The sequence below is a fragment of the Serinus canaria genome, chromosome 2 (genome assembly GCF_022539315.1).
Source record: "Serinus canaria isolate serCan28SL12 chromosome 2, serCan2020, whole genome shotgun sequence".
Lineage (NCBI taxonomy): Eukaryota > Metazoa > Chordata > Aves > Passeriformes > Fringillidae > Serinus > Serinus canaria.
In genome coordinates, this window is record NC_066315.1 from 40,177,277 (window position 1) to 40,198,951 (window position 21,675).

Here is a 21,675-nt window from a genome sequence, read left to right on the forward strand (position 1 = left end):
TGTATAGATCAGATCTTTGCACTGCAGGCTCTTAGGAGATGTTTCCAGTTAACTTCCAGAGCAGCTGCTCCTCAGGACAATGTGGTGTTATATTTAGAAGTGCAGACTGATCACCTGATGGTGTCCTGATTTAAGAACGATCAGGTCTGTGCTCACCATTCATCTCTTTGAAATGAAAAGAGGAATAGCTGAAGAGTTGGCTTGGCTCTGGCAGCACTACGAAATTCTTGTTTTGGTATAAACCACTCTTAATGAGATTGCATTTTTTTCCCTATCATGTCTAACTTCAGTCTGAGAAGGAAGATAACACAAAGAATAAAACAGTCGAGAGTGCACTGCGGTCACAACAGATTTAGCAGCTTACAGGCGATTTTTTTTTTCTTTTCTCTTCTTTTATCTGTGTTGATAAAATCGGAGAGCTGGTGGCTAGCACTGATTTAGATTTCCAGCCTGGATTTGTTCTTGTTTTTCTCCTTACTTCAGTTCTCCTTGTGCAGTGCTGCGTGGCGCTGGCAGCCTGAGAGAGAGGGAGCTCCAGTCACACGCATAGACTCAGACCGCTGAGAGGAGACTAACATCAAGGAGCCCACATTTGCAATAGCGGGTGGTGCTGGGGGGAGAGGCGAGGGGAAAATAAAATAAAAGCAACAATCGGGTAAATGCTCCTCTCTTCTCGCCACCAGCACCTTGCACAGGTCTGAAATCTCTTGTTTTGCTTTGCTGTATTGCGCTTGCCTGGGCTGTGGAGAAGGGAGGGGGAGGGGAGGAAGGGGGAGGTTTAACTTTTACTTGACATTACCGGGTTATTGTCACTTCCCCCGTGTTAAACCCCGGTGGTTTCCCCTCGCCCCCACCCCCTCCCCGGGCTCGGCTCCCTCCAGTTAACTTTGTTCAAAGGGCTGCAGCCGGGAGGGCTCGTCCGGGCCTGGGACACAGATAGCGTAAAGTAAATAACCACCACAATTAGGCTGGGGCCGGGAGTTGATCTTCGTGGCGAGAGATCTGCTTAGTTAGCGTTTGCTGTTTCGGGGCGATTGAAGGCCGCCGTGCCAAGGACACGCACACGCACACACACAGACACACACAGTCACTCTTACACACGCACGCTGGATACAAAAGTCTGGAGGATCTAGGGGAGAATTGCAGCCGCCGGATCGGTGCAGCAGCGCGGCCAGAGCCATGCGTGTCACGGCCTCCTGAGGGGGGAAAAGGAAGGAAGGGAGGAAGGAGGAAAAAAACAAAAGAGAGAAAGAAAGAAGGAAAAAAGAAAAGAGGGAGAAAGGAAAGCAGAAGAAAGACGCGGGGTGGTGGAAAGTGTTTGCCTGCTTTTGTCTCGCAATACAGTGAACTGGAAGATGGAGATGGATGTTAAGGGAGTTTCTCCGTGCCCGGAGCCCATCCCCCCGGCGGCGGGGTCTGGCGGCTGCCCGCACCAGCGCCCGCACCACCGCGATGGGCAGCCCGCGGAGCCGGCCCCCGCCGCCGACAGCGGCCACCCGGAGCGGAGGCACGGCACTGAGAAAGAGGACAAAAAGGTAGGTCCGCTCCGCCGCCGGCCGGCCGGCGCCGCGCCCGCCGGAGGGGCCGGCTGCCCGGGGCCGCGCTCGGCGGGGCGGGCGGGGCCGCTCCCGCTCCCCGGCGGCCCCGGCCGCCGGCAGCCCCGCGCCGCCCTTTGTCAGCGCGGCGGCGGGAGGCGGGGGGCCGGCGGCCGAGGTTGTCTGAGGACACGGGGGCGGCGGGGCGGGGAGCGCGGGGCCGCCGCCGGGCCCGGGGCGCCGGGCATTGTTCCGCCCGCCCGCCCGGCGGGAGCGGCCCAGGTGCCGCCGCCAAAGTTTAACCTCACTTCGAGGGGCCGCGGCCGGCGCGGCCACCGCTCCCCTTCCCTCCCCGCGCCTCGCCTCGACTTCCAGCCGGCGGCGAGGGGCGAGTCACTTGGGGGAAGGAGCCCGAGCGCTGTGTCCCTCCAGCCCTGCTGTGTCATTGCGGACCGGGGGACGGCTGCTCGCTGCCGAGTGAGAACCTGCGGGTGACGGAGTTGAGCGAGAAATGGGTCACATCGCACCCTTTGGTGCGGATGTGTCTGCTGCTGGGAGAATCGGAAAGTAGGGAGGATGGGATGGAAAAAGGTTGCCATTAAGATAATGTCAGCGGAGTGCATTGATCAGTGCTTTTGTCTGTGGGCACTGTCTTCATTCATTTTTCTCGGCATGGGTTTGCTAAACTGAAGCCGATGAATTCTGCTGTGCCTGTAGGTCTGTGACAGGCAGAAACTGATAAATGTGTAAGTTTCATCGTAATTCGGTGATGGTTGCAAGGTGTGATCCCTGTGTGCTAGACTGTAAAACGCATCCGTTTATATTTTATTGAAATCCGAGTAATTGTCTGAATGCACAGATACCCCCAAACAGATTATAATCCTAGAGTAACGTAAAAAAGAAATGTTGGCATGTACTGGATTTGAGCCGTGTTTCTTCAACTAGTTTTACTATAGTTTGGTTTTGTTACAAATGTGTAAAGAGAACAGTAACACAATGAAGGAATGTAAGCGAGCAATGCAATAAATCAATGCAACAACTATGTCACACCATATATTTGCATGACTAGAGCTCCAGTTGTCATGAGAAAGATTTCTCATCTTGTATTTTTTTTAAATTGTATTTTTAAATGTAGACTCCGAGTTTTCAGCATGTGCCTCCTACACTTTTGGGCTTGTTACTGTTCGGTAAATCTGTGCTATTGTTTTAATTAAAAGAGGGTATCGACGCTGGATCATTTAAACAGGCCCTGTACAGATTAAGAGGGTGGATGCAAGGGCTTTATTTTTAAAATGGTAACTGGTGGTTTACATATTGTGATAGATGAACACAGAATTCCATCTCCTTTGAGTTTATGAATATTTAATTCTGTCGTGACTGCATGTTACTGTACCTAGCTGAATGATTTGTATGTGTGTGTGATTGTTTCTAAGATCCCTTTCCTTGCACTGTGCTACTTACTAAACTTAAAATTATTTCATTTCAAAATAATTAAAATGTAGAGCCAAGGCTGCCATTTACATGACTTCGTTTTGCCACTGCCTCGAGAATTTTAAAACCCTGCCATCAGCAGAAATCCATGCTCAATAATTACTTTCTGATGTACCACACAATCTAATGTTTTACCAATCATGGACATGAGGAAGGCAAAGAAGGTGTGACTGAAGGTGAATGAATGCCAAAGAAGGCCTGATTCTCTGGTGTGGCTAATTAATGTGTTTAGACGACCCAGGATTGCACTCTTTTATTCTGTACCTGCCAGCAGTTTCTGGATGTGTAAACAAAAGTACTACCTCTTTTTTTTTTGGTTTTTGTTTTTTTTTATTCTATCTATAGCCATGCTAAAGTACTGTGATATATTAATCTTTTTTTAATTCCACTATTAGCTTTTCCAAGTTTGCCATTGCTAAGGTTGTTGCAATGACTAGCTTGTATTTTTGGGATGTGCTGTGATATTTCAAACCTCCCTAAATATATGTATCTTTTCTGGATGCTGTCCCAGGACAACCAGTACTTCTTATTAGTGCAGAAATATTTCAGATATATGGTAAAGTATTGGCAACAGAAATATAATGAGAAGGGGAAAAACCATTAGAGTGATAGTAAAATCCAACACTATTGTGAAAAAAAACTCAAGTCAACTACAAAACTGAACTCAAGCATTTCTGGAAATATCATCTAAGAACTTTCTAAATTGATTGAAATAACTGTACCACCATTCTCTTGGTCCTTACACAAACTTCAGAGGCATTGATACATGCTAGCATGGAATATGTCAGCATGGAAATTGTAAAGGACATTAGAACCTGGATTCACAACAATGGATAATTATGACTACCTAAATATTAAGATCTTACAATATCTCATGATTTTGCTGTCAGATTTGCATTTTGGGATCATGCTTCAATTATAAAAGAAAAATCTCATATTTAATCATTGAGCTCCATTTCCAGTGGACATAAAAAGAGTTTTACTTCCATCTAAAAGGAGCTGGATCAAATTTATGTTCTAATAAAAGTATATTTTGTCACTGCCTCCAAAAGGGAAACTGAATTAACCAAAGCAAGTATTTTCCTAAGTTTATGGAATTTCAGTAGAAGATACGACCATAGTCTCACTTATACAGATACTGAAGGTTTTTTCCCTGCGGCATATTAGTTTCTTTGTCATTGAGCTTCAATACAATTTTGAAACGTGTGTAACTTGAAATATATCCCACTGTCTTCAGCTGGGATGCTGACATGCTGAAGTGTGTGCTAAAGTGCTTTGTTGGAGGAAGATCTAGGTTACTTCTTATACATCTTTCTGTTGAGACCATCTCTGACTGATGTATGAGAATAGAAATTATGAAGATTGACTTTATAATTTATTAAGTATACAGTACTTGGTGCTTTAAAGCCTAGTTGCCATTTGGATGGGAGAAGATGAAGCACAAATAGTAGAGTGCAAGATTTAGAAAGCTAATAGGCTGACTCTATATGGATACTATTTTTTTCTCTTAAAGCAAAACACATCAGAAAATATTTTTCAACACTCCTACAATGTTTTCTGTTATTTTAGTTAAAAGCATATAGGTCTAATCCTATATACAGAAGCATGTTGACATTCTCCAGTATGGCAAAGTGAGTGACTGGGGGAGAGAACAACCTGCAATCCTGGCTGTTCATTCCTGGCTGGAGGTGCAGCTGATGCCTGTGACAGGTTGTGTGGGTGGATTGTCACACCATCTTGCCACTCCATGACTCGGTGCCAACGGATCCAGGCCCCTAAATTGTACCAAGGATTCTTTCCAGCTTAGCTTGGAATGATTGCATCTTTACAAGGCTTAGCGTACAGAGCACTTTGGGAGTAGAAGGCAGCTTTGCAGTTCCTTTGCAAACTGGTGACTGTGAATGAGGTTTATGACAGCTCACAGTTCAGGATGGGTGGAGTTTTCCCAGAGGCGATACCAGGAGCCCTGAGTTAGGACTTTCAAGCCCTCAGCTACAGCCAGTCTATTACAGTGTTTCCATTTTCCAAAGCCCTCAGGCTCTCTAAAAGTTGGTCTGAGGTGTGGATTTGGTAATGTAACATTTCCTACTGAGGAGGACTTCTGCATCCCTCTGGTATGCACAAATCATTTAGCACAGATGATCTACAAGCACCCCCAGAGCTTTCACTTGATACCTACATTCCAGATATAAAACCATCTGTGAAATGGCTCCAAAGTGAAGAACTTTCTATGTATTTATATGGAAATGAGCACGCTGAGGTTATAGCAAAACCAAGCCTATGTGGGCTGGCTACATTGTATCTTGGTTCACAACCAATTTACAATGTGTTTGATGCAAGAGTTCTGAGGTGTTTTGTGGGGCTTTTTGTATGTTATTTCCCAGGATGCTCACCTGTGATAGTGCTGTGTGATAATGGCACCCAAGTGTGAGCTTCTAGAGGGGAAAAGCTGAGTGCTTTGGGGGAAAGGCACTTGGTATTAGCTTGGGAATTCTATTCTGCTGTACTCATAATCTGATCGTCAGTCTCTGAAAGCCTTCTGCTAGCGTATTTACAAGAATATTGCTATCAACAATACTTGTTCACTTATCCTCCACAAGTAGCAGGTCAGGAATAGTGAAAGACACTTCAGGGGAATTCTTTTTTAATAGTTTCTCTTATGTATTTAGTTATGTTTGATTTGGAAAGCCTAATGTTACTGTGTATTTACATTTAGAGAGAGAAGGCTCAAGAAATGCAGTTTATGCTTGAAGCAGATGGTGGGAATTTTTTCAGGGGGCAGATCACTCCAGTCTCAGATCAGATGTGCTTATCTTACCTTAGGCATTTCCATTGTGAACAGAAGAGGAGTCATGTTTCTTGGAGATTTGATTGAGTTTTCTTTTGCCACATAATCTGGACCCATCCCATTGAGCAATCAGAAGTTAAGAATCAAAAATATGAAACTGAAATCAATAATGGTTATGAGGAACCAGTATGGGGTGTGTGGGATGAAGAAAGCAGAAATAGACAACACTACTGGTTGCTTGTGGTATTCTCCTGATAATAGTGTAAAATGCACCACCTTGTATTAGTTGGAGTTTCCAAGTACTAAAGGCTTTGTGCCAAGTGTATCACGGGCTATGGTTCTGCCAAGATGTAATGAAGGCATGAATAGTCAAGGTCAGGCCATTGTATGGATGGATGGACAAATTCTTCACCACACAGATATGGCAGAAAACTGTACTTGTGGGTTTTGCTATTCTGAGCTTTTGATGTCAGACAGAAATTCAAGTGTATGCTTAAAGTGAGGACAAAGCCAGTGTCTTTGTCTAAATCATTGGTAAAAAGATTTCAGAAATCATTCCCCAGCCCAGCAACATCAACTCTGTATTTTTCAGATCCACTCTTAAGCATCTGTTCTTTATTCTTAAACTGTTCCTATCTCTGCTGTGGACCATTGTGATATTGGTATTGATCTGCATAGTTCAGTTTCTTCCTGATGAAGTGGTCTGAAAAAAAGTCAGCACCCTATTCTTCCAGAGTTCCCAGAGTCTGGTGGTTGCCTGAGTGGTCAGCCTGACCCAAAGCCACAGACCCAGGACATTCTGAGTCCCTGACTCCCTCATATTCAGATATTTATCCTGCACATTCCCAGATCACAGCTTTGGGCCAGGCTAACTCATGACTGTACAAGGAGACTCCTGGACACGTGTTCCTGGAATGGCTGCCCAAAGAAAGAGTGCCTGGCAGATGCCTCTGGAAGGGGGGTTTTAGTCCTTTGTATTGCTGATGTGGTCAGTAAAGCTATTAACCCTGCCATTAACCTGTTTTGATAAGCAAGACCCAAGAGCTATCTGCTTTGAGGAAACTAAGTAAAAAATTCAGATTAAAAAAAAAATAAAAAAGAGGAAACTCACTATGAACTGAAAGCCTTGCTTTGCAGGCAGGTCTACTTCTGCATTTTGATGCATTTCATGTATCTGCCTCACTCTTTTTCTAGTGAGAGAATGAATCCTTAGATGAACTTAGGATTGTGCCTCTGTTACAAAATTAAGCAGATGCGAAGAAGAGAGAGAAAGAGAGAAACTGTTATTATCTGAAGTCAAGAATAACAAACTCATGTTCTATTAGACATCAAAGAATTCAAAAGGAGACAAGATATTGGGAACAAGACCTCATCATTTTCATATCACCAAAATTACTTTTTGTCTTGTATTTTGGGAATTCCTTTTACTGCATGACCAGCATGCAGGTCAAAGGCAGCGTTTCTCCCCCTCTGCTCCCCTCTTGTGCACCCCACTTGGAGCACTGCATCCAACTCTGGTACCCCAAAATAAGGAGGACATGGAGCTGCTGGAGTGAGTCCAAAAGAGGCCACAAAGATGATCAGAGGGCTGGAGCTCCTCTCTAGTGGAGACAGGCTGAGGGAGCTGGGGCTGTTCAGCCTGGAGAAGAGAAAGCTCTGAAGACCCTAAGCAGCCTTCCTGTGTGTAAAGGGGGCCTACAGGAGAAATGTAGAGGGACTTTTTACAAGGGCATGGAGTGACAGGATGAGGGGAAAGGCTTTAAACTGGGAGAGATAATTGTTTATTAGGCATTAGGAATAAACTGTGTGGGTGGTGAGGCACCTGGAAGAGGTTGGCCCAGAGAAGTTGTGGATGCACCATGCCTGGTTGGATGGGGTTTTAAGCAGCCCAGTATAGTGGAAAGTGTCCCTACCTATGGCAAAGGGTTTGAAACTAGATGGTTTTTAAGGTCCCTTCCATCACAAACCACTTTAATACTCAGTGATTCTATGATATGGGAAAAAATCTTGCCTTAAGTAGATGTCAACAGTAGGACAACATTATTCTTACACTAAATACAAAATGCAGCACTGTATCAGCTACTGAGAAGATAATTAACTGAATCCCAGAATCTGGAATGTGGAGAATGTGTATTTTATGTTAAAGCATAAAGTTGGAGAGTGAGGAATTGACTTCTGTGATTTGCCTGTGTCTGTGCTAAAACAACACACATGATAGTGCATGTGAATGATTCTTTAAAGTTTTACCCAATACAGAGATTTCTGAAAGAAGAATATGCTAATTTAAAATAGTTGTCCTCTCAAATAAATCAAATGATAAATGTTTTGGTGAAGTTTACCAGCCTTACAGCTGTTTAATTTTTTGTCCAACTGATCAATAAGTGGATGAAGCTTGAAAAGGTGATCACACTCTGACTGGTTCCTAGGGTAAACATATTCGTTGTAATAGAGAGATTTCATGAAAAGTAAATACTGCTTAGAGTTAATACAAAGTGAAATTAAGTGCATATGTAGTTGATTGGGTAACAAACCCAGCGACATAAACAATGAACATCATGGGTGGGAGCTGAACAATGCTCTTGAATCAGCAGCAACACAACCACAAGTTTTGTATGCAGAAGACACAGAACTGACTCTCTGGTTAAAGGCAATTTTGTCTTGGCTGCAGAAGGGTTTTGAGGATTCCTACTTGGATGAAGATGCAGCACTGAAAAGGGCTTTGTTATCTCCTCTTGAGCAGTTGGGACATTGCCTTGACTCGGATGTAGTGGTATGTGCTCATGCCTATGTGCCGAGACTGGAAAGCAGTCCTATTCAGGACTGCATATGACAGCTCAGAGCTTGGCCAGTGCATGGCATACCCTTCCCACTTAAGTAAAGCTGTTCTCAAAAGCCCAGTATTCACAGGAGTTCCTGGCCAAGAGCTGAGTGCCAGCTTGTAACAAATCTGGGGCTTCAAACAATGGATAATCAATGAAGCTAGAGACGAACAATGCCCATGTTGTTGTATGCTATTCCCAGTGTTTTCCTAGATACTCACAGTGTTTTTAGACCATCTCTATCTGTGGTAAAAACTTACTGTGTTCTGCTGAATCCTTATAGCACAGCAATTTTTACTAGACTGAGGTTTCAGTTTACTTAATTGCCTAAGCTAAGAGAGACGTATAGTTACTGATGGGTGAAGTGGTTCAGTTTTTCTTTGGTTCCATATTTGGTTGTTCTCTTCCTGGCTGTAGCCATGCTGCTCATACAGTGACTGGGATAATTTCCCAGCACCTTGTGCTAGGTGGGTTTTTCTACTGACTCAATGCCAGTAGTAATTGTCCGGCAATGATATAAAAAGTTTCAGAGTCTTGGTAGAGTTATTGTTTTTTAACATCTTGTCTCTCCAAGATGTCTCTCCAAATATCCAAATAGTAAAGAAAATGGGACTACAGCTGCAAATGGGAAAAGTAACAACAGGGCTACTGATAATAATTTCCATAAAACTAGGGATCAGATCAGGTTTCAGTGTGATGTTTAAATGTGTAGAAGGAAAAAAAAAATGGATCTGAAAGGCAATGCAGATGTTAGTATTCTACAGTAATTTCTTTGCTTCCTCACTGTCATCCTTTCTGCATGGTTCTGAAATTCTTCTGTGTCCATAACAAAAATTTCTGGTTTATTTCAACTCCCCACATTGCATTCTGAGATACAGGGGCAATAAAAATTGTTTCAGGAACTCTAGTAACCAGTGCATCTTAACTGGGATAAAGCAAGACAACATTTGGCTCACAGTATGGACGAGGACAGTCATGTATAAAATTTGCTAGACAGCCATGATTTACTAGAAAAAGAGTAATTCTTCCATGCCTAATGGCTTCTGCCATGTGTTTAAATACAGCTGTTATTTTTGTTATATATTATATGAAGACAAATCATGTTACAGAAACAGAATAGAAATAGTTTCCTTGACTGAAAAGCAAGTGTTGGGTGAATCAAAATTACACACTCAAGCCACAAAGCTTGGTTAATGCACTTTGTGTTCCTGGGCTTTGGAGTTCATTCCATTGAACACCTTGTCCTATGGTTACAGAGTTTATTGTCTCCAAAAAGCTCTTTGACACAGGTTATTCAAAGTGATAATGTGATCAGGAAGTGCAGGGACAATAAAGGTAACATTCCCCCCTTTAGTTCTAGACCCTCTGCAAAAGATTCTTATAATTGATTGGAGAATTAAATGGAAATATTGTGGAACCCATGCCTGTTCCATCAGCACAGAGTCTGTGTTAATTGATTTCAACAAGTGCCTCAAGCACCACTGACATCTCCTTCCTGCTATTACCCAGTGATGGTTTTCTCACTGAGGCTATTACTGAGTCTGTACTGATTTTTAGGAGACAGTAGCAGAAAATCTGGTTTTGGATCCAAACTAACATACTCAAGGTATTTGTGGAAAGGGAGTTAAAGGACTACTATGTATCAAAGATAATGTTTATGGCTATTATATTTAGTAGCAATGTTCTATTCAACATAGTAGAAATAAATAGGCATTGTGCTTTTCATTGTGCTTTTCCAGAGCAGTTTATTTCCTTTTCCAGAGCAGTTTATTTCCTTGAGGGGTGAATCAGGCATGACACAGGAAGGGGGACATCTCTGTCCTCAGAGATGGGCAGGTGAGCGTGATGTGTGGGGATAGGTTGTAAATAACTTCTGCTCTTCAGGTGAATTAAGAGAGAGAGGGAGAGACATGGAGGGGCAGAGAGGGAGTAGCTGGAAGCTAATTGAATGCAGCAACTTTTGAGTAGGGCTAGAAGAGAGAAGTTTGTAAGGTTTTGTGTTTTGAGGCAAAAGAGCTTTATGAAGTGTGCACTGGGTCCATGTGGAATTAAGGAAGCACACAGCAGAATTCAGCAGTATTCACAAAATGCCAACTGAGGCTTCACAGACGTTGTACAGTGCCCTGATTAGCCTTGTGAACTTTATTGAGTGTGCTTCGAGGACATGCAGACTTTCAAGGTATGTGAAAACCACTTTTAATAATTAATTGGCTTACTCTCTCCCACCTATTGTTTCATATCTAATAAATGGCAACAGCAAGTTATTGCCAAAGAAAATAGATACAATAATATTTAGGTTTGTTTGGTTTGAGATATGACAGGCTAAAAAGGATCTCCCCAAAGATCTTGGAACTTAAATAATCCCCATTTTTTGTCCTGTCTTATTTCTCCCTCTATCATAGGATATGCTCTTAAACTAAATTTTCTCCGATCTAGTGGATCGGAAGTGGTTTCAGGAAGATCAGCCCATATACAGAGTGCTTTTAAATGAACTAATTTATAACTGGAAGCATGTTTCAACTTTACTATGTCAGGGGCATGCTGAAATTTCCAAGTGATAAAATGACTTTTTCCTTAAGCAGAGCATCCAGCATCCGCATTATCATCTACATCCCTGCACACATGGTGTGGCACAGGATATGACACACCATTATCAGATGGATGTTAAGAGGGATTCAGGGAAATGGTGAGGTTGCTGGCGTGGCCTCAAAGACATCCCCAGATGTTCTGTAGTCACTTCAGTGCATGTAGTTAAAGGGTGCCTGCTGTGAGCTTGGGGAAATTTTTGCTTAAACAGGGAACATTAAAGTTTGGAGGAGGTCATGAATATCTTTCCGAAGGGAGAAGGGAGGAGTTGCAGGCTTAGAGGGAAGGAAAGCTGTGCAGGTTTTCGAGAGGAGCAAGGCAGCAACAAAGAGTCAGACCTAATTTGCCTCCCACAGTAGGGAGGTGGCTGATGCAGTGTCACATGCTGTAGTGGTCTTACGCAAAGCCTTGTTTGACCTCAAAATGGAATCCAAGGGTGCCACTTCTTGAACTTGTCAAGAGGACACACCCTGTGCAGAAGATAAATAATTGATGGATCAATTCAGAGAGAAGCCATGTGGAGGTTAGAGCATCAGAGGTGATCAAGGTCAATGTGTCTCAGGGAATCTTTACCACAGGACTGGCATGAGATAATCAGCCAGATCAACATCAAAACTGGGATCATGGTGTGCTGGTAAACGCTGCTCAGGACAGGAAAAAAAGGTCTAGGCTCTGGTCTGCTCTCTGCTCTGCATGTTCTGCCTGTTGGTAAGATTCAACAACTTTCTCTCTTCAGGCAGGTGTTTTACAGTCATATGCTTTTGCATGCTGCTGCACACAAAACAGTCACTGAGGTCTTCCTCACCAATCAGGTGAAGCAGTCACGCTTGGGCTTAATTGCTGCTGTTTTAGTGCCAGACTTAGCTCCTCACAGCAGGTTATCAGTTTGGTCACACTATCCTATTGACTGTGGCATTATTCCCGGTACCCAGAGCTATCCATACTGCCCATGTTTGTCTGCAGATGCAAGCAAAGCCCATGGAAAGGTGTCATTCTGCAATGTCAGTCTGCATTTCACAAGTGACTGTGCATGTTACCTATGATCATAGTGTGACACCTCTTAGTCATGCATTCACATCTGATGGTAGTAACTGGAAGAGACTAGAGACAATAAAGTCAGAAAACCATAGATAACAGGTACTTATGTACTATGTGGTAATAAGAACTAGGAGCAGGAAAACACAGTGACACAACAGTTAACAGGGGCCTAACACATTATTCTCTTATTTGCTGATAGAGATGACTTGTTTCTCACCTACACAAAGGAAAATTATAGATGAATCTGTCACAGGTAGAACTTTTGCCATTTTTAAGACTTAGGTCAGAACAGTTACACCTGTTGACACACAGTTCTGTGGTATCAATAATCTCAGTATGCAGTGTGGTCCTGTTTTGTCGTACATCTGTGGCAGAGGCTTGTCACGGCTACCCAGAGCACTGTGAGAAGTACAGAAGTTCAGTAGCCAGGGTCAGGACCTCTGAAAGGTGCTGTGGAGATCACTGCAGAGAATTTAAAAGGTGAGCTACCAAATGAAAAGTACAGAAATGCACTGTGTGCATCAAGCTACTCTGTGCACAAACAGAAGTCTATGTGTCGTGCAGAGTAAAGGCAGAAAATGTTGAGCTCTTCTTCCAAACAACACTTGTTATGTTATCATGGTGCATAAAATAATGGGGGAGAAGCATACGTACAGCAGTGAGGCAAAAATCATAAAACTCATATTTAAAACCCAAACCAATGTAAAATGCATAAATGGGATTTAGTGATAAATTTTGAAGGCTAAGTTACAGAAAGAAGAACAAGGCAGTTCTCCTTTTCCCTCAGTTGGCAAGAGCGAGGGAATGTGACCTGCTTGTATGGCAGGCCACTGCTTGGTCTGTGGTATCTGGGGGCACATTCACCATAGGTAAAATACTATTCCCACACTCCATTTATGCAGCTGGTACTGGATGCCCGTGCAATGCTGGGCACAGTGAGGGACAAAGTCTTACCTCACATCTGTAGGCTGTTAATGTCCTCTCTTCTGATCTCCTTCCAAACCAGTGCCAGGGTGTGCTGGCAGTGCTCCTGCAGACTCTGCAACAGAAAACAGAGACCACACCCTTGCCATGACTATTATTGTGCCTTTCTGACAGCACTTCAGCATCAGCCCAGAAGTGTAAGGATCAAAAGGACTAGTAAATTATTAAACTTGAAAAACACAGGGTTTGGAAAAGTGCTTTAGCATCTTTAAAGCTGAGTCTAATATTTGACTTCATGTAGGCTAAGGACAATTTTTTTTGTCCTACTAGCAAAGGAATTTCACTGCGTTTTTCACAGGCATGTTGTATTTTACTGACTTGAAATGATCTATGAACAAGTAAAACTTGTTACGAGTAGAAATTATGCATGAGGGAGTGGAGAAGTACAGATTGTGAAAAAGTAATCCAGAGGAAGGTGTATTAACAGGTTCAGATGGGGTTAGATGTGCATTGTCAGTGCTCTAACAATTTACAGAATTCTTACATTTACACACTTAGGAGAATGACATACTATAGTATCAATGGGAAATTGAAACTCACTTCTATTCTTCAGAGCTGTAAGAGAATTGTTTTGAGCAGTATAATTTTGGGAGTAATTTCCAGGTTTGGAAAATAAGAAAAAGGAAGGAACACGGACAGATCTCATTTTGAAATAAATCAGAAGATTTATAGTTTACTAAAATAACAATTTTACTAAACACGCATAGTTCAAATCTTACTATGTTCCACACAAAACCCTCTAGAAAGTCCCTTGATGAGATTTTGTTTGGGATTAGGAATTATCCTTCCTTGGAGCAGGAGAATGCTGTAAATATTCAGCATTGTTCCTGTATGATTCTGTGCTGGAAAATGCTTTGATGGTTTTTAAAACAAATTGGCATCTACAGAGAGTTTTCAGATGCACTTATGCTCCAAAAGTTAATATAAATTACCTGACAATTGTCTTAAGTGAATGCAACTATAAATAAAACTGCAGTCTTACGTACTTGCCTGATCAAATCTTGGAATTCTGAGTCTTTGAGTGAGAAGTACCGTCTTCCTTTATGTAATTAAACAGGGCTGCTGCAATGAAACCTATACACTTACATGGTCATGTAGCACTAAGTGTAATATTTCAACAGTATAAAATTGCATACCCTACTGTATCAAAAACAGTCTTAGAACTAAGGAACACCAGTGTGCTGGGGATGTGATACCTAATCTGAATCTATTTTTGGTAATAGACAATTGCAATAAAGTGTTAGTGTAATAACTGAACAGTGTTTTGAAGGACCTTAAAAAGGAAATGTATTTTGAAGTGGAAACTGTTGGCTAACTTGTATTTTCCAAGGCTGATATATTTAAGGAGGTATTTCATTATAATACGATATTTCAAATTCTAAGTAGTCTTTTTTAGAAGGGATGGGTAACAATGTCAAATATTGCAGTTGATAGTGTAGCCTTAGCCAGCACAACAGATTTATAAGAGTGGAATTCTTTGTCCTCTTGCTCTTGCTGGAGCATCAGTTTGAGGAGTAACACATCTGTAATAGAGTCAGGTTGCTTTTTAATCAGCAGCTGATGGTGACACTCTTAAGAAAGGGCCGAATTCATACCTACAAATAAATTTGTCAACAAAATATGAGCATGTGAGACAACAGTTCAGTCACATTGCACTTTCATTTTTTCTCTTTTGTGCTAGGGAGTAACTTAAAAGTGTCAGCTCTTTCAGCTGAGTGTCAGCCTTTTAATAATTTGCTGCAGTGTGTCAACCCCCTCAGAATTACCATATGTTAGCTGTTTACCATGTCGACCGAAAACATGCGCATTGAGCTGCTCCTCTTTGCCCTACCTGTGTTGGTCCTGGTGACAGCCAGGTGATTATTTTAGCTGACAATTCAGCCACCATCGGGAATGCCCCAGGTGTATTTGCTGTGGCTGTGCAGAGTCTGGGAAGGTCAGTCAGTCCCAGAGCCAGGCAGCAGGAGGAATGAGGCTGGGTGGTGGATGTACTTGGCAGCTTGGCTGGTGAGCAGGGAGACTTACAGGCCTAATCCCTTCCTTCCTTCTCTGAATAGCTGGGCAACCAGGAGACAATTACACTGTAGGTTGTGTGATCTCCGTGGGAATTTGCTTCTGAGAAGTCCTGGCAATGGAAGCAGGAGAATCTGTTTATCCTAGTGTCTGCCTGAGGTTTTGACTAATGCTACCGCTATAGGATGCTATCACCCAGCAGATATTTGAAATACTGTAATAACTCTAATTTTCCTTGTCTTCACTGTCAAAAAGAAGAATGACAAAGGGCTTTACTCATGGCAAACCTTGTGTTAATAATGGTAATGTGCAAGTATGTATCTAGTTTTGGCCTGTATCCTGTGGCTGGTTCCTGACTGTGAACCGGAGCTTTTGCTGGCATTTTCCTGTGTCTGACATTCAATTTGGACCTGTACTGCAGAGGGAAACAGTAGTAAGCTACTAACACAGTGCCAGATAGTAAGAGGATGACAAGTCTTTTCCAGTCTTGTGTGAATGCTATTGAATGAGCAGTCAGTGTGCTAGGGGCCAGTGAGCCAACAAATATGTTCAGCGTTCCCAGAAAATAGTCTTCAGAATAGTAGGAGGTGTGATTATGAAGGGGAAGCATTTGAAAGCTATAGATAGTGGAGTTAGGCAGGAGAAGTGAGCTGGCAGGAAGGCATTTTGAAGCAAAATGGGGCTCTTTGTAAGCCTTTCCCACAGCAGCTCTGCCCATCCAGCCTGCACGTCCTGCTAGCGTGGAGCTGATGGGGGCAGGAGACTGCCAGCACATTTCCCTATGGGAAAAGAGGAATGAAGGTTATAGGGAAGTGTCAAGGGGACACACACATGGCATGGACACAAAGGGGCATCTCTGCCAGGACTGCAGCTGTAGCAGTGACCAGGACTGACTGTGTATTTCAGCTGCTTTCACCAATTCTCCGCATTCCGTGAAAGTGAGTTCTCTAAAGCTGAATTGTTTGACAGTCTCTCCTTTTGTACTTAGCTGTATTATTTACCAATTTTGAAAATGGTTCAGTAGGGGATAACTAGTGTTCTGAGACCATGATGAGTCTAGTCGGCTTTCAAGAGAGTGCAGCAATTACTGTGTGAATAGAGGTGAATGTGACGGACAGGCTGGGTGGCTGCTCTCTCTAACCTGAGCAATGAGTTTTCTCTTGTTTATGTGCACACTTCTTCTCTGTGATTAGCCTCGGTGGAAATGCCATCACCAGGGTCCTGCAGACAGCAGCAACTTAATAGGCAAAATGGAGGGGGTTAGGTGTTCTTCTGTCTTTTTCATTTTTCATTAAATAAGGCAAAATACACAATAAGTGAAGTCTGATTTGCATGGAAATTTGTATGCATGTATAATAGATCTGAATGTTAATGTGGGAAATTACTTTCTTTCAACTCAGTGGCCTGTATGTTTGATTTTTAGAATTATTTGCTTCTTTATAACTTTCTCTAAGTTTCTATTGCAAAATAGTGCCTTTAAATTCCTTGAGAAATACTCAAGCACTTGTGGCTTAGTAGATAAGGATGTTGTTGCCTTCTATTGGAAAGTATTTTTTATTAAAATCCATTGGCAGCATTTCGATAAATTCCTCTTTTCTTCCTCTGTCAAATGTATTATTTCAAGGATAACAATGAATGCTGTCATTAAGAAATACCATGCATTTAATAGCCATAATTTAAAACTTCTATTCCATAGGCAAATGTCTCTGTATGCCTGTATATGTAAAAGCCAGTTTGCATTGGGTTTTGAGCGCAACTAAATCTTGGAATGAACTAGCAAATATCCTTTGTTTAAACTTAACAATGATTGTACTTGATATTTTCAGAATTAATTTTTATAGCAGTTTTCAGTATATCGCTGTTGTGTTCTGAGTACAATAGGGCAGCTTACTTGCAGCTGAATTAAAATCTGTGGTTTAATAACACTTTTCCTTGCCTAGGTAATAAACTATCTCCCACAAATGGAGGTGCTATCAAGGTAAAACATGTTAAGTTAATTCTGTAGCAAATCCCTGTGTTGCTGATGGAAAATATTTCAGAAGAATTACTCCCTGCTATGTGTGGGGGCTTCATGAATTTCAGGATAATGGAGATAACACTCTCTAAGGGGTCTGCTGAAATATACCCTTTCCTGAAGAACTGTCTGAATTCTTCTTGGAAGTATTTGAGGATCAAAAACTGGCTATGGCCTAACTACACTTTCATTTGCTTTGCTTTAACAAAAGGCGTAATTTTAAACTGACTTTAGGAATTTGATGAAAAATCCTGTGTGGATACACTTAATTCAGTTAAACCTAGCTAATACAAATTTAATATGCATGGCTAATTTATAGATACAAGCTAAGCTAACAGAGTAAGTTTTTAACTGTTTACATAAATCAGTTTTTAAACAGACAAGGAAAAACTTTCATATAGCACAAGATTGAAGAGATTGGGGCTGTTTACCTTGGAGAGGAAATGAATCAGAAGTGAGATGATAAAAGGTTACAGACAACGAAGGTGTAGGCTTTACAGAGCAAGAAATGCTATTTCTACCATCAGGGAAGAACAAGGAGCATTCAGTGAAGGTTAAAAGTGACAAAGTCAAAAGTAAGTCAGAAGAAGTGCTCTGCCATACTGGGAACTCATTGCTGATGGAAGTTGAACTTGCTGGATAACTCTGAGGGCAAGAGTTTAACAGGGTAGGCTTAGGGACATGATTTAAGGGTCGATTTGGCAGTGTTAACTGTTGGACTCCATGATCTTAGATGTCTTTTCCAACCAAAATGCTTCTATGATTCTATCCAATTGCAATGGTAGGGATTAAAAAAATAAAAATAAAAAGAATGGTGGAAAAGGTAAATGTCTGTTTGTTTAAAGCTGCTCTGTTATTGATGAGGTCAATTTCTCCCCATATTTAGCTGCTTGTTCAATCTCTTGATTGCAGTATTGTGTCTGGGTAGATCTCCAGTAGCAATTGCTTGTTACTGTACAGATTATCACAATTGTGCCCATTTCCTTCCAAAATCTCATCATGTCTGCTTATTCCCTAAAAGCCACAGCAGACTCTTTTGTGGTCTCATTAGGAAATTGAATCACTGCATTTCAGTGTTTCCAAAGAGCAAGTGCCACAAATTTGTCTCTAAAGGTGACTGTCTCTCCCACACATGTGGATAATAGCAAGTACCTTTGTCTGGTTTCCAGAGTATGACATAGGACAGGTTTGCAAAACTTTCAGTGTTGCATAATGCTTGGTTCTTGGGAATGGGAGTGCACCATAGGATAAGGTGGACTGTCCATGGTTGTAGCTGCTAATTAAATGAACTGGGATGACAGAACTCTCCAGGGGACACCTGGTTAATATCTAATGGAAGGGCCCCTGAGAATTGCCATGGAGAAGCAATGCAGACAGAGCAGGAAAATTAAGATTACCTGTTCTCACCCACTGCCACACATGGTGACTTGAGTCTCTCAGACATATCCTGGCACCTCTTGAACACACTTCCTAGAGCCTAAAGGGGACTGTATTTTGCTGAGCAAACAGAAGAGCCTAGAGGGAGGCTTTGGAGTTGGATTTGTGGAGACCATGGGAAAGTCTGCAGTGCAGAGTTAACCAGCATTTCTGGATTGGTCCCCATTCAGCCTGGTGAGCTGTGCGCTACATGGATAAGAGATCTGGAGAGTGACATCTTGTTCATGTGTATTCCAGTCTTTTTGTTGCTTGCTGCTCTGCAGCAGACTCTGAGAGTGTCTCTGCTGCCTCTTGGCTCTCCTTAATCAGCAGCTGCTGCTTTTTATCTCTGGAAGCAGCCTAATCATCTCCCCTGATAGTTAGCGAGGTTGTTCTGGGACCCAGATGCTACCTGAGTCTTCTGAGTCTCTGGTGCAGACTGAACATTGTGGCAGCCCAAGGATGAGCATGCTGTGCTATTTCTTTTGTCTCATGTGCTCAGCTAACCCTGCCAGGTTTTTGATCCACACAAGAGTTCTCTCACTTTTTTCTGTTTATGATAGAATGAGGTCACAAGTTAGGTCTGAGGCCATTTAATCATTCATTTTGTCTCTATCACTTACCCTCATATCCCACCATCCTTAGTCATGCCTACAGTATCAGTAGACTAATTGTACTATGGTGGAAAGACCTGACATGCAAATCTGCCATTGCTCATTATTGTGGCCTGCTTTGTGCTCCAAGACTTCTGTCTCTCAAACTATGTACTCCACAGAATCACAGCCTAGTGACAATGACCCAGTTATACTCAAGGTCTGAGAAGTTCCCTCTATTTTCCCCCTCTCCCCCTTCTTTTTTTTCTTTGGTTTCATTTGAGTTTTTTGTTTGTTATTATTCTATTTTGCTTCATTAGTGTAAGTGAGCATTAGGCACTGGACAAGTCAAGATTAACTTTTTGCCTACTACTTTCTTTTCCTCCTCTCCATTTCTTTCAGTCCCTCTTTGTGGATCTCTGAGCATGCAGCTTCAACAGATCCAGTAGACTGGATGGAGAGTTGATGGGTCAATGGGGGAGCTGCGCTGGTTAAAATAATTTTTCAAAAATATTTCCTTAGAAGAATTTCAGATTTGATCTTATTTCAGTAACTCACAGACAGGTTCTCACAGCCAGATGTGGATTAATGGCAAGCTGAACAGCCTGTTACATGAAAATATTCCTTGTGGGAAAGTGTGATGCCCTTGCACTTTGGCACTTGGTGTGGAGCCAAGACTTTCAGAACTGTGTGAGTCCCAGCAGCAAATGGTGCTTACCTCTTAGGTCCTCAGGAGAAATCCTAGAGATTTCAAAAGGTCAGATATCTCTGGAGAGGCAACAGAACCAAAGGTGTGAAAGCTCTGGTTTCATAGTCCATGGCAGTGTGGCTGCCAGGATGGTGCTCAGCCCTCCTGAGCCCTGGGCCTGGCAGGCATGACAGCTGCTTGGAGTAAATGACATGTTCCTCAGGCTCATGGCTACTGCTGACATCAATACCACTTTCCCTCAGGCTCAGAGAAGTGGTGGGGATCACCTCCCTCCCAAAGCAGAAGCCTGCAGACTGTCCCAGCCATATGGTAGAGGCAGCTTTAAAAAATTTATTCAATTTGTTAAAATACTGCTTCAATCTAAAGGAAGATGAAAGCAAATAGAAAGTAATTCCTGGTGAACGTGAACTGCTGTATTCTGGCTGGCTCCAAAGGGGAGCCTGAGAACAGCTTGCCAGCTGCACTGGGGAGCAACTTCTCCCATTAAAGGGATACAGCAATGCATTTCTCTTCCCAGCTGGCATTCACTGCGGCTCATGTTTATGGCACTTTCCGGTGGAAGCAGAGCTCTCCAGAGGACTCCTGGCTAATAACACAATCTAATGGAAGCACCCCTGTGCTGAGTGATACTGAGGATGGAAACCTTACAGCCTGCACTGAGAAGTCAGGCCCTGTAAGTAAAAGCTGTAATGATTCATTTCCTTCGTGGATGGACTGTAGAGAGGCATGTGTAGTGTACAGTTACAGCCAGCACGACAGTCAAACCAATATAAAACAAAACCGTGCCAGTAAAAGGAACACTAAAAAAATGTCAGTGAAGAACGAAAGCAGAGGTGATACAATGGCTCGTTCTACAACCAGGATGTGTTTGTCAGTCTTTCTCATGGGAATATCAGGCTGTAATCCTGAGATAAGTAACATTAATACTAAAATAGAGTTTTGTGCCTGTATACATACGCAGGGTTTAGGAGGGTGGTAGTTTTAGAAAAGCTCTTTTCTGATGCTTACCTATGGCTCTTTTTGAAATATTGTTTGCACACTAAAATATACTGCAAATATAAGTCTATGTCTTGCATTTAGATCTGTTACAATGACTGTAAAATAACCCATTTAGATTAATATGCAATCGAACTCCATTAATATTGTGTTGTAGCCTGAAATTTCTGATGTAGTGAAGTTATTTTTATGTAAATAGAGAAGTTTGGATTGTAAAGTAAACAATTTCCATTCTGTCTTCAGAACTGAATGATATTTCTTTTTGACACTTTTGCAAAACGTGTTACATAGGATTAGTAAAAAAATCACTCACTGGAGCTTTTATATTTGATTTCACATGGCTGTGCTAAGTGAAAGAGGCAGTACTATGTTAGAAATACAATATTTTTTTTGTTTGGAGAGAGGGATGTTACTTGTGGTTATTGGTTGTTACGTGGAACGCCAACATTTTGGAGCTGAAATTAATAAAGTTGAGGTACATTAAGCAATAAAAAAATATAAAAGAGAAAAATGTGTGATCCTTTGAAAATCCTCTTTTAGGTCTTGGTATTTCTATGTGTCTTCCTTTTAGCTACTGAAATGTAAAGTAGGTGATTGGAAAATGCCTAGGTTTTATCACTCCCTAGGATACTAATAATCATATTTCAGACACAAACACTGCATGTCATGGTCTTACCAACTCAGCCTGCTGCT

At 42.1% G+C, this 21,675-nt stretch overlaps 1 protein-coding gene across 3 annotated transcripts in view; it reads left to right on the plus strand.

The window, feature by feature from the left end:
* The first annotated feature begins 538 nt into the window (after nucleotides 1-538).
* Nucleotides 539-21,675, plus strand: part of RBMS3 (RNA binding motif single stranded interacting protein 3) — a 702,347-nt gene continuing 681,210 nt past the window's right edge. The window contains exons 1-2 of one of the 3 annotated variants that reach the window (XM_030232505.2): nucleotides 539-695; nucleotides 1,345-1,535. In XM_030232505.2, the coding sequence (XP_030088365.1) occupies nucleotides 1,356-1,535 (180 nt within the window). In that variant the 5' untranslated portion in view covers nucleotides 539-695; nucleotides 1,345-1,355. Of the gene's footprint in view, nucleotides 696-895; nucleotides 1,536-21,675 lie in introns of those variants that run through there. The other 2 variants (XM_030232511.2, XM_030232509.2) reach the window with 2 other exon arrangements.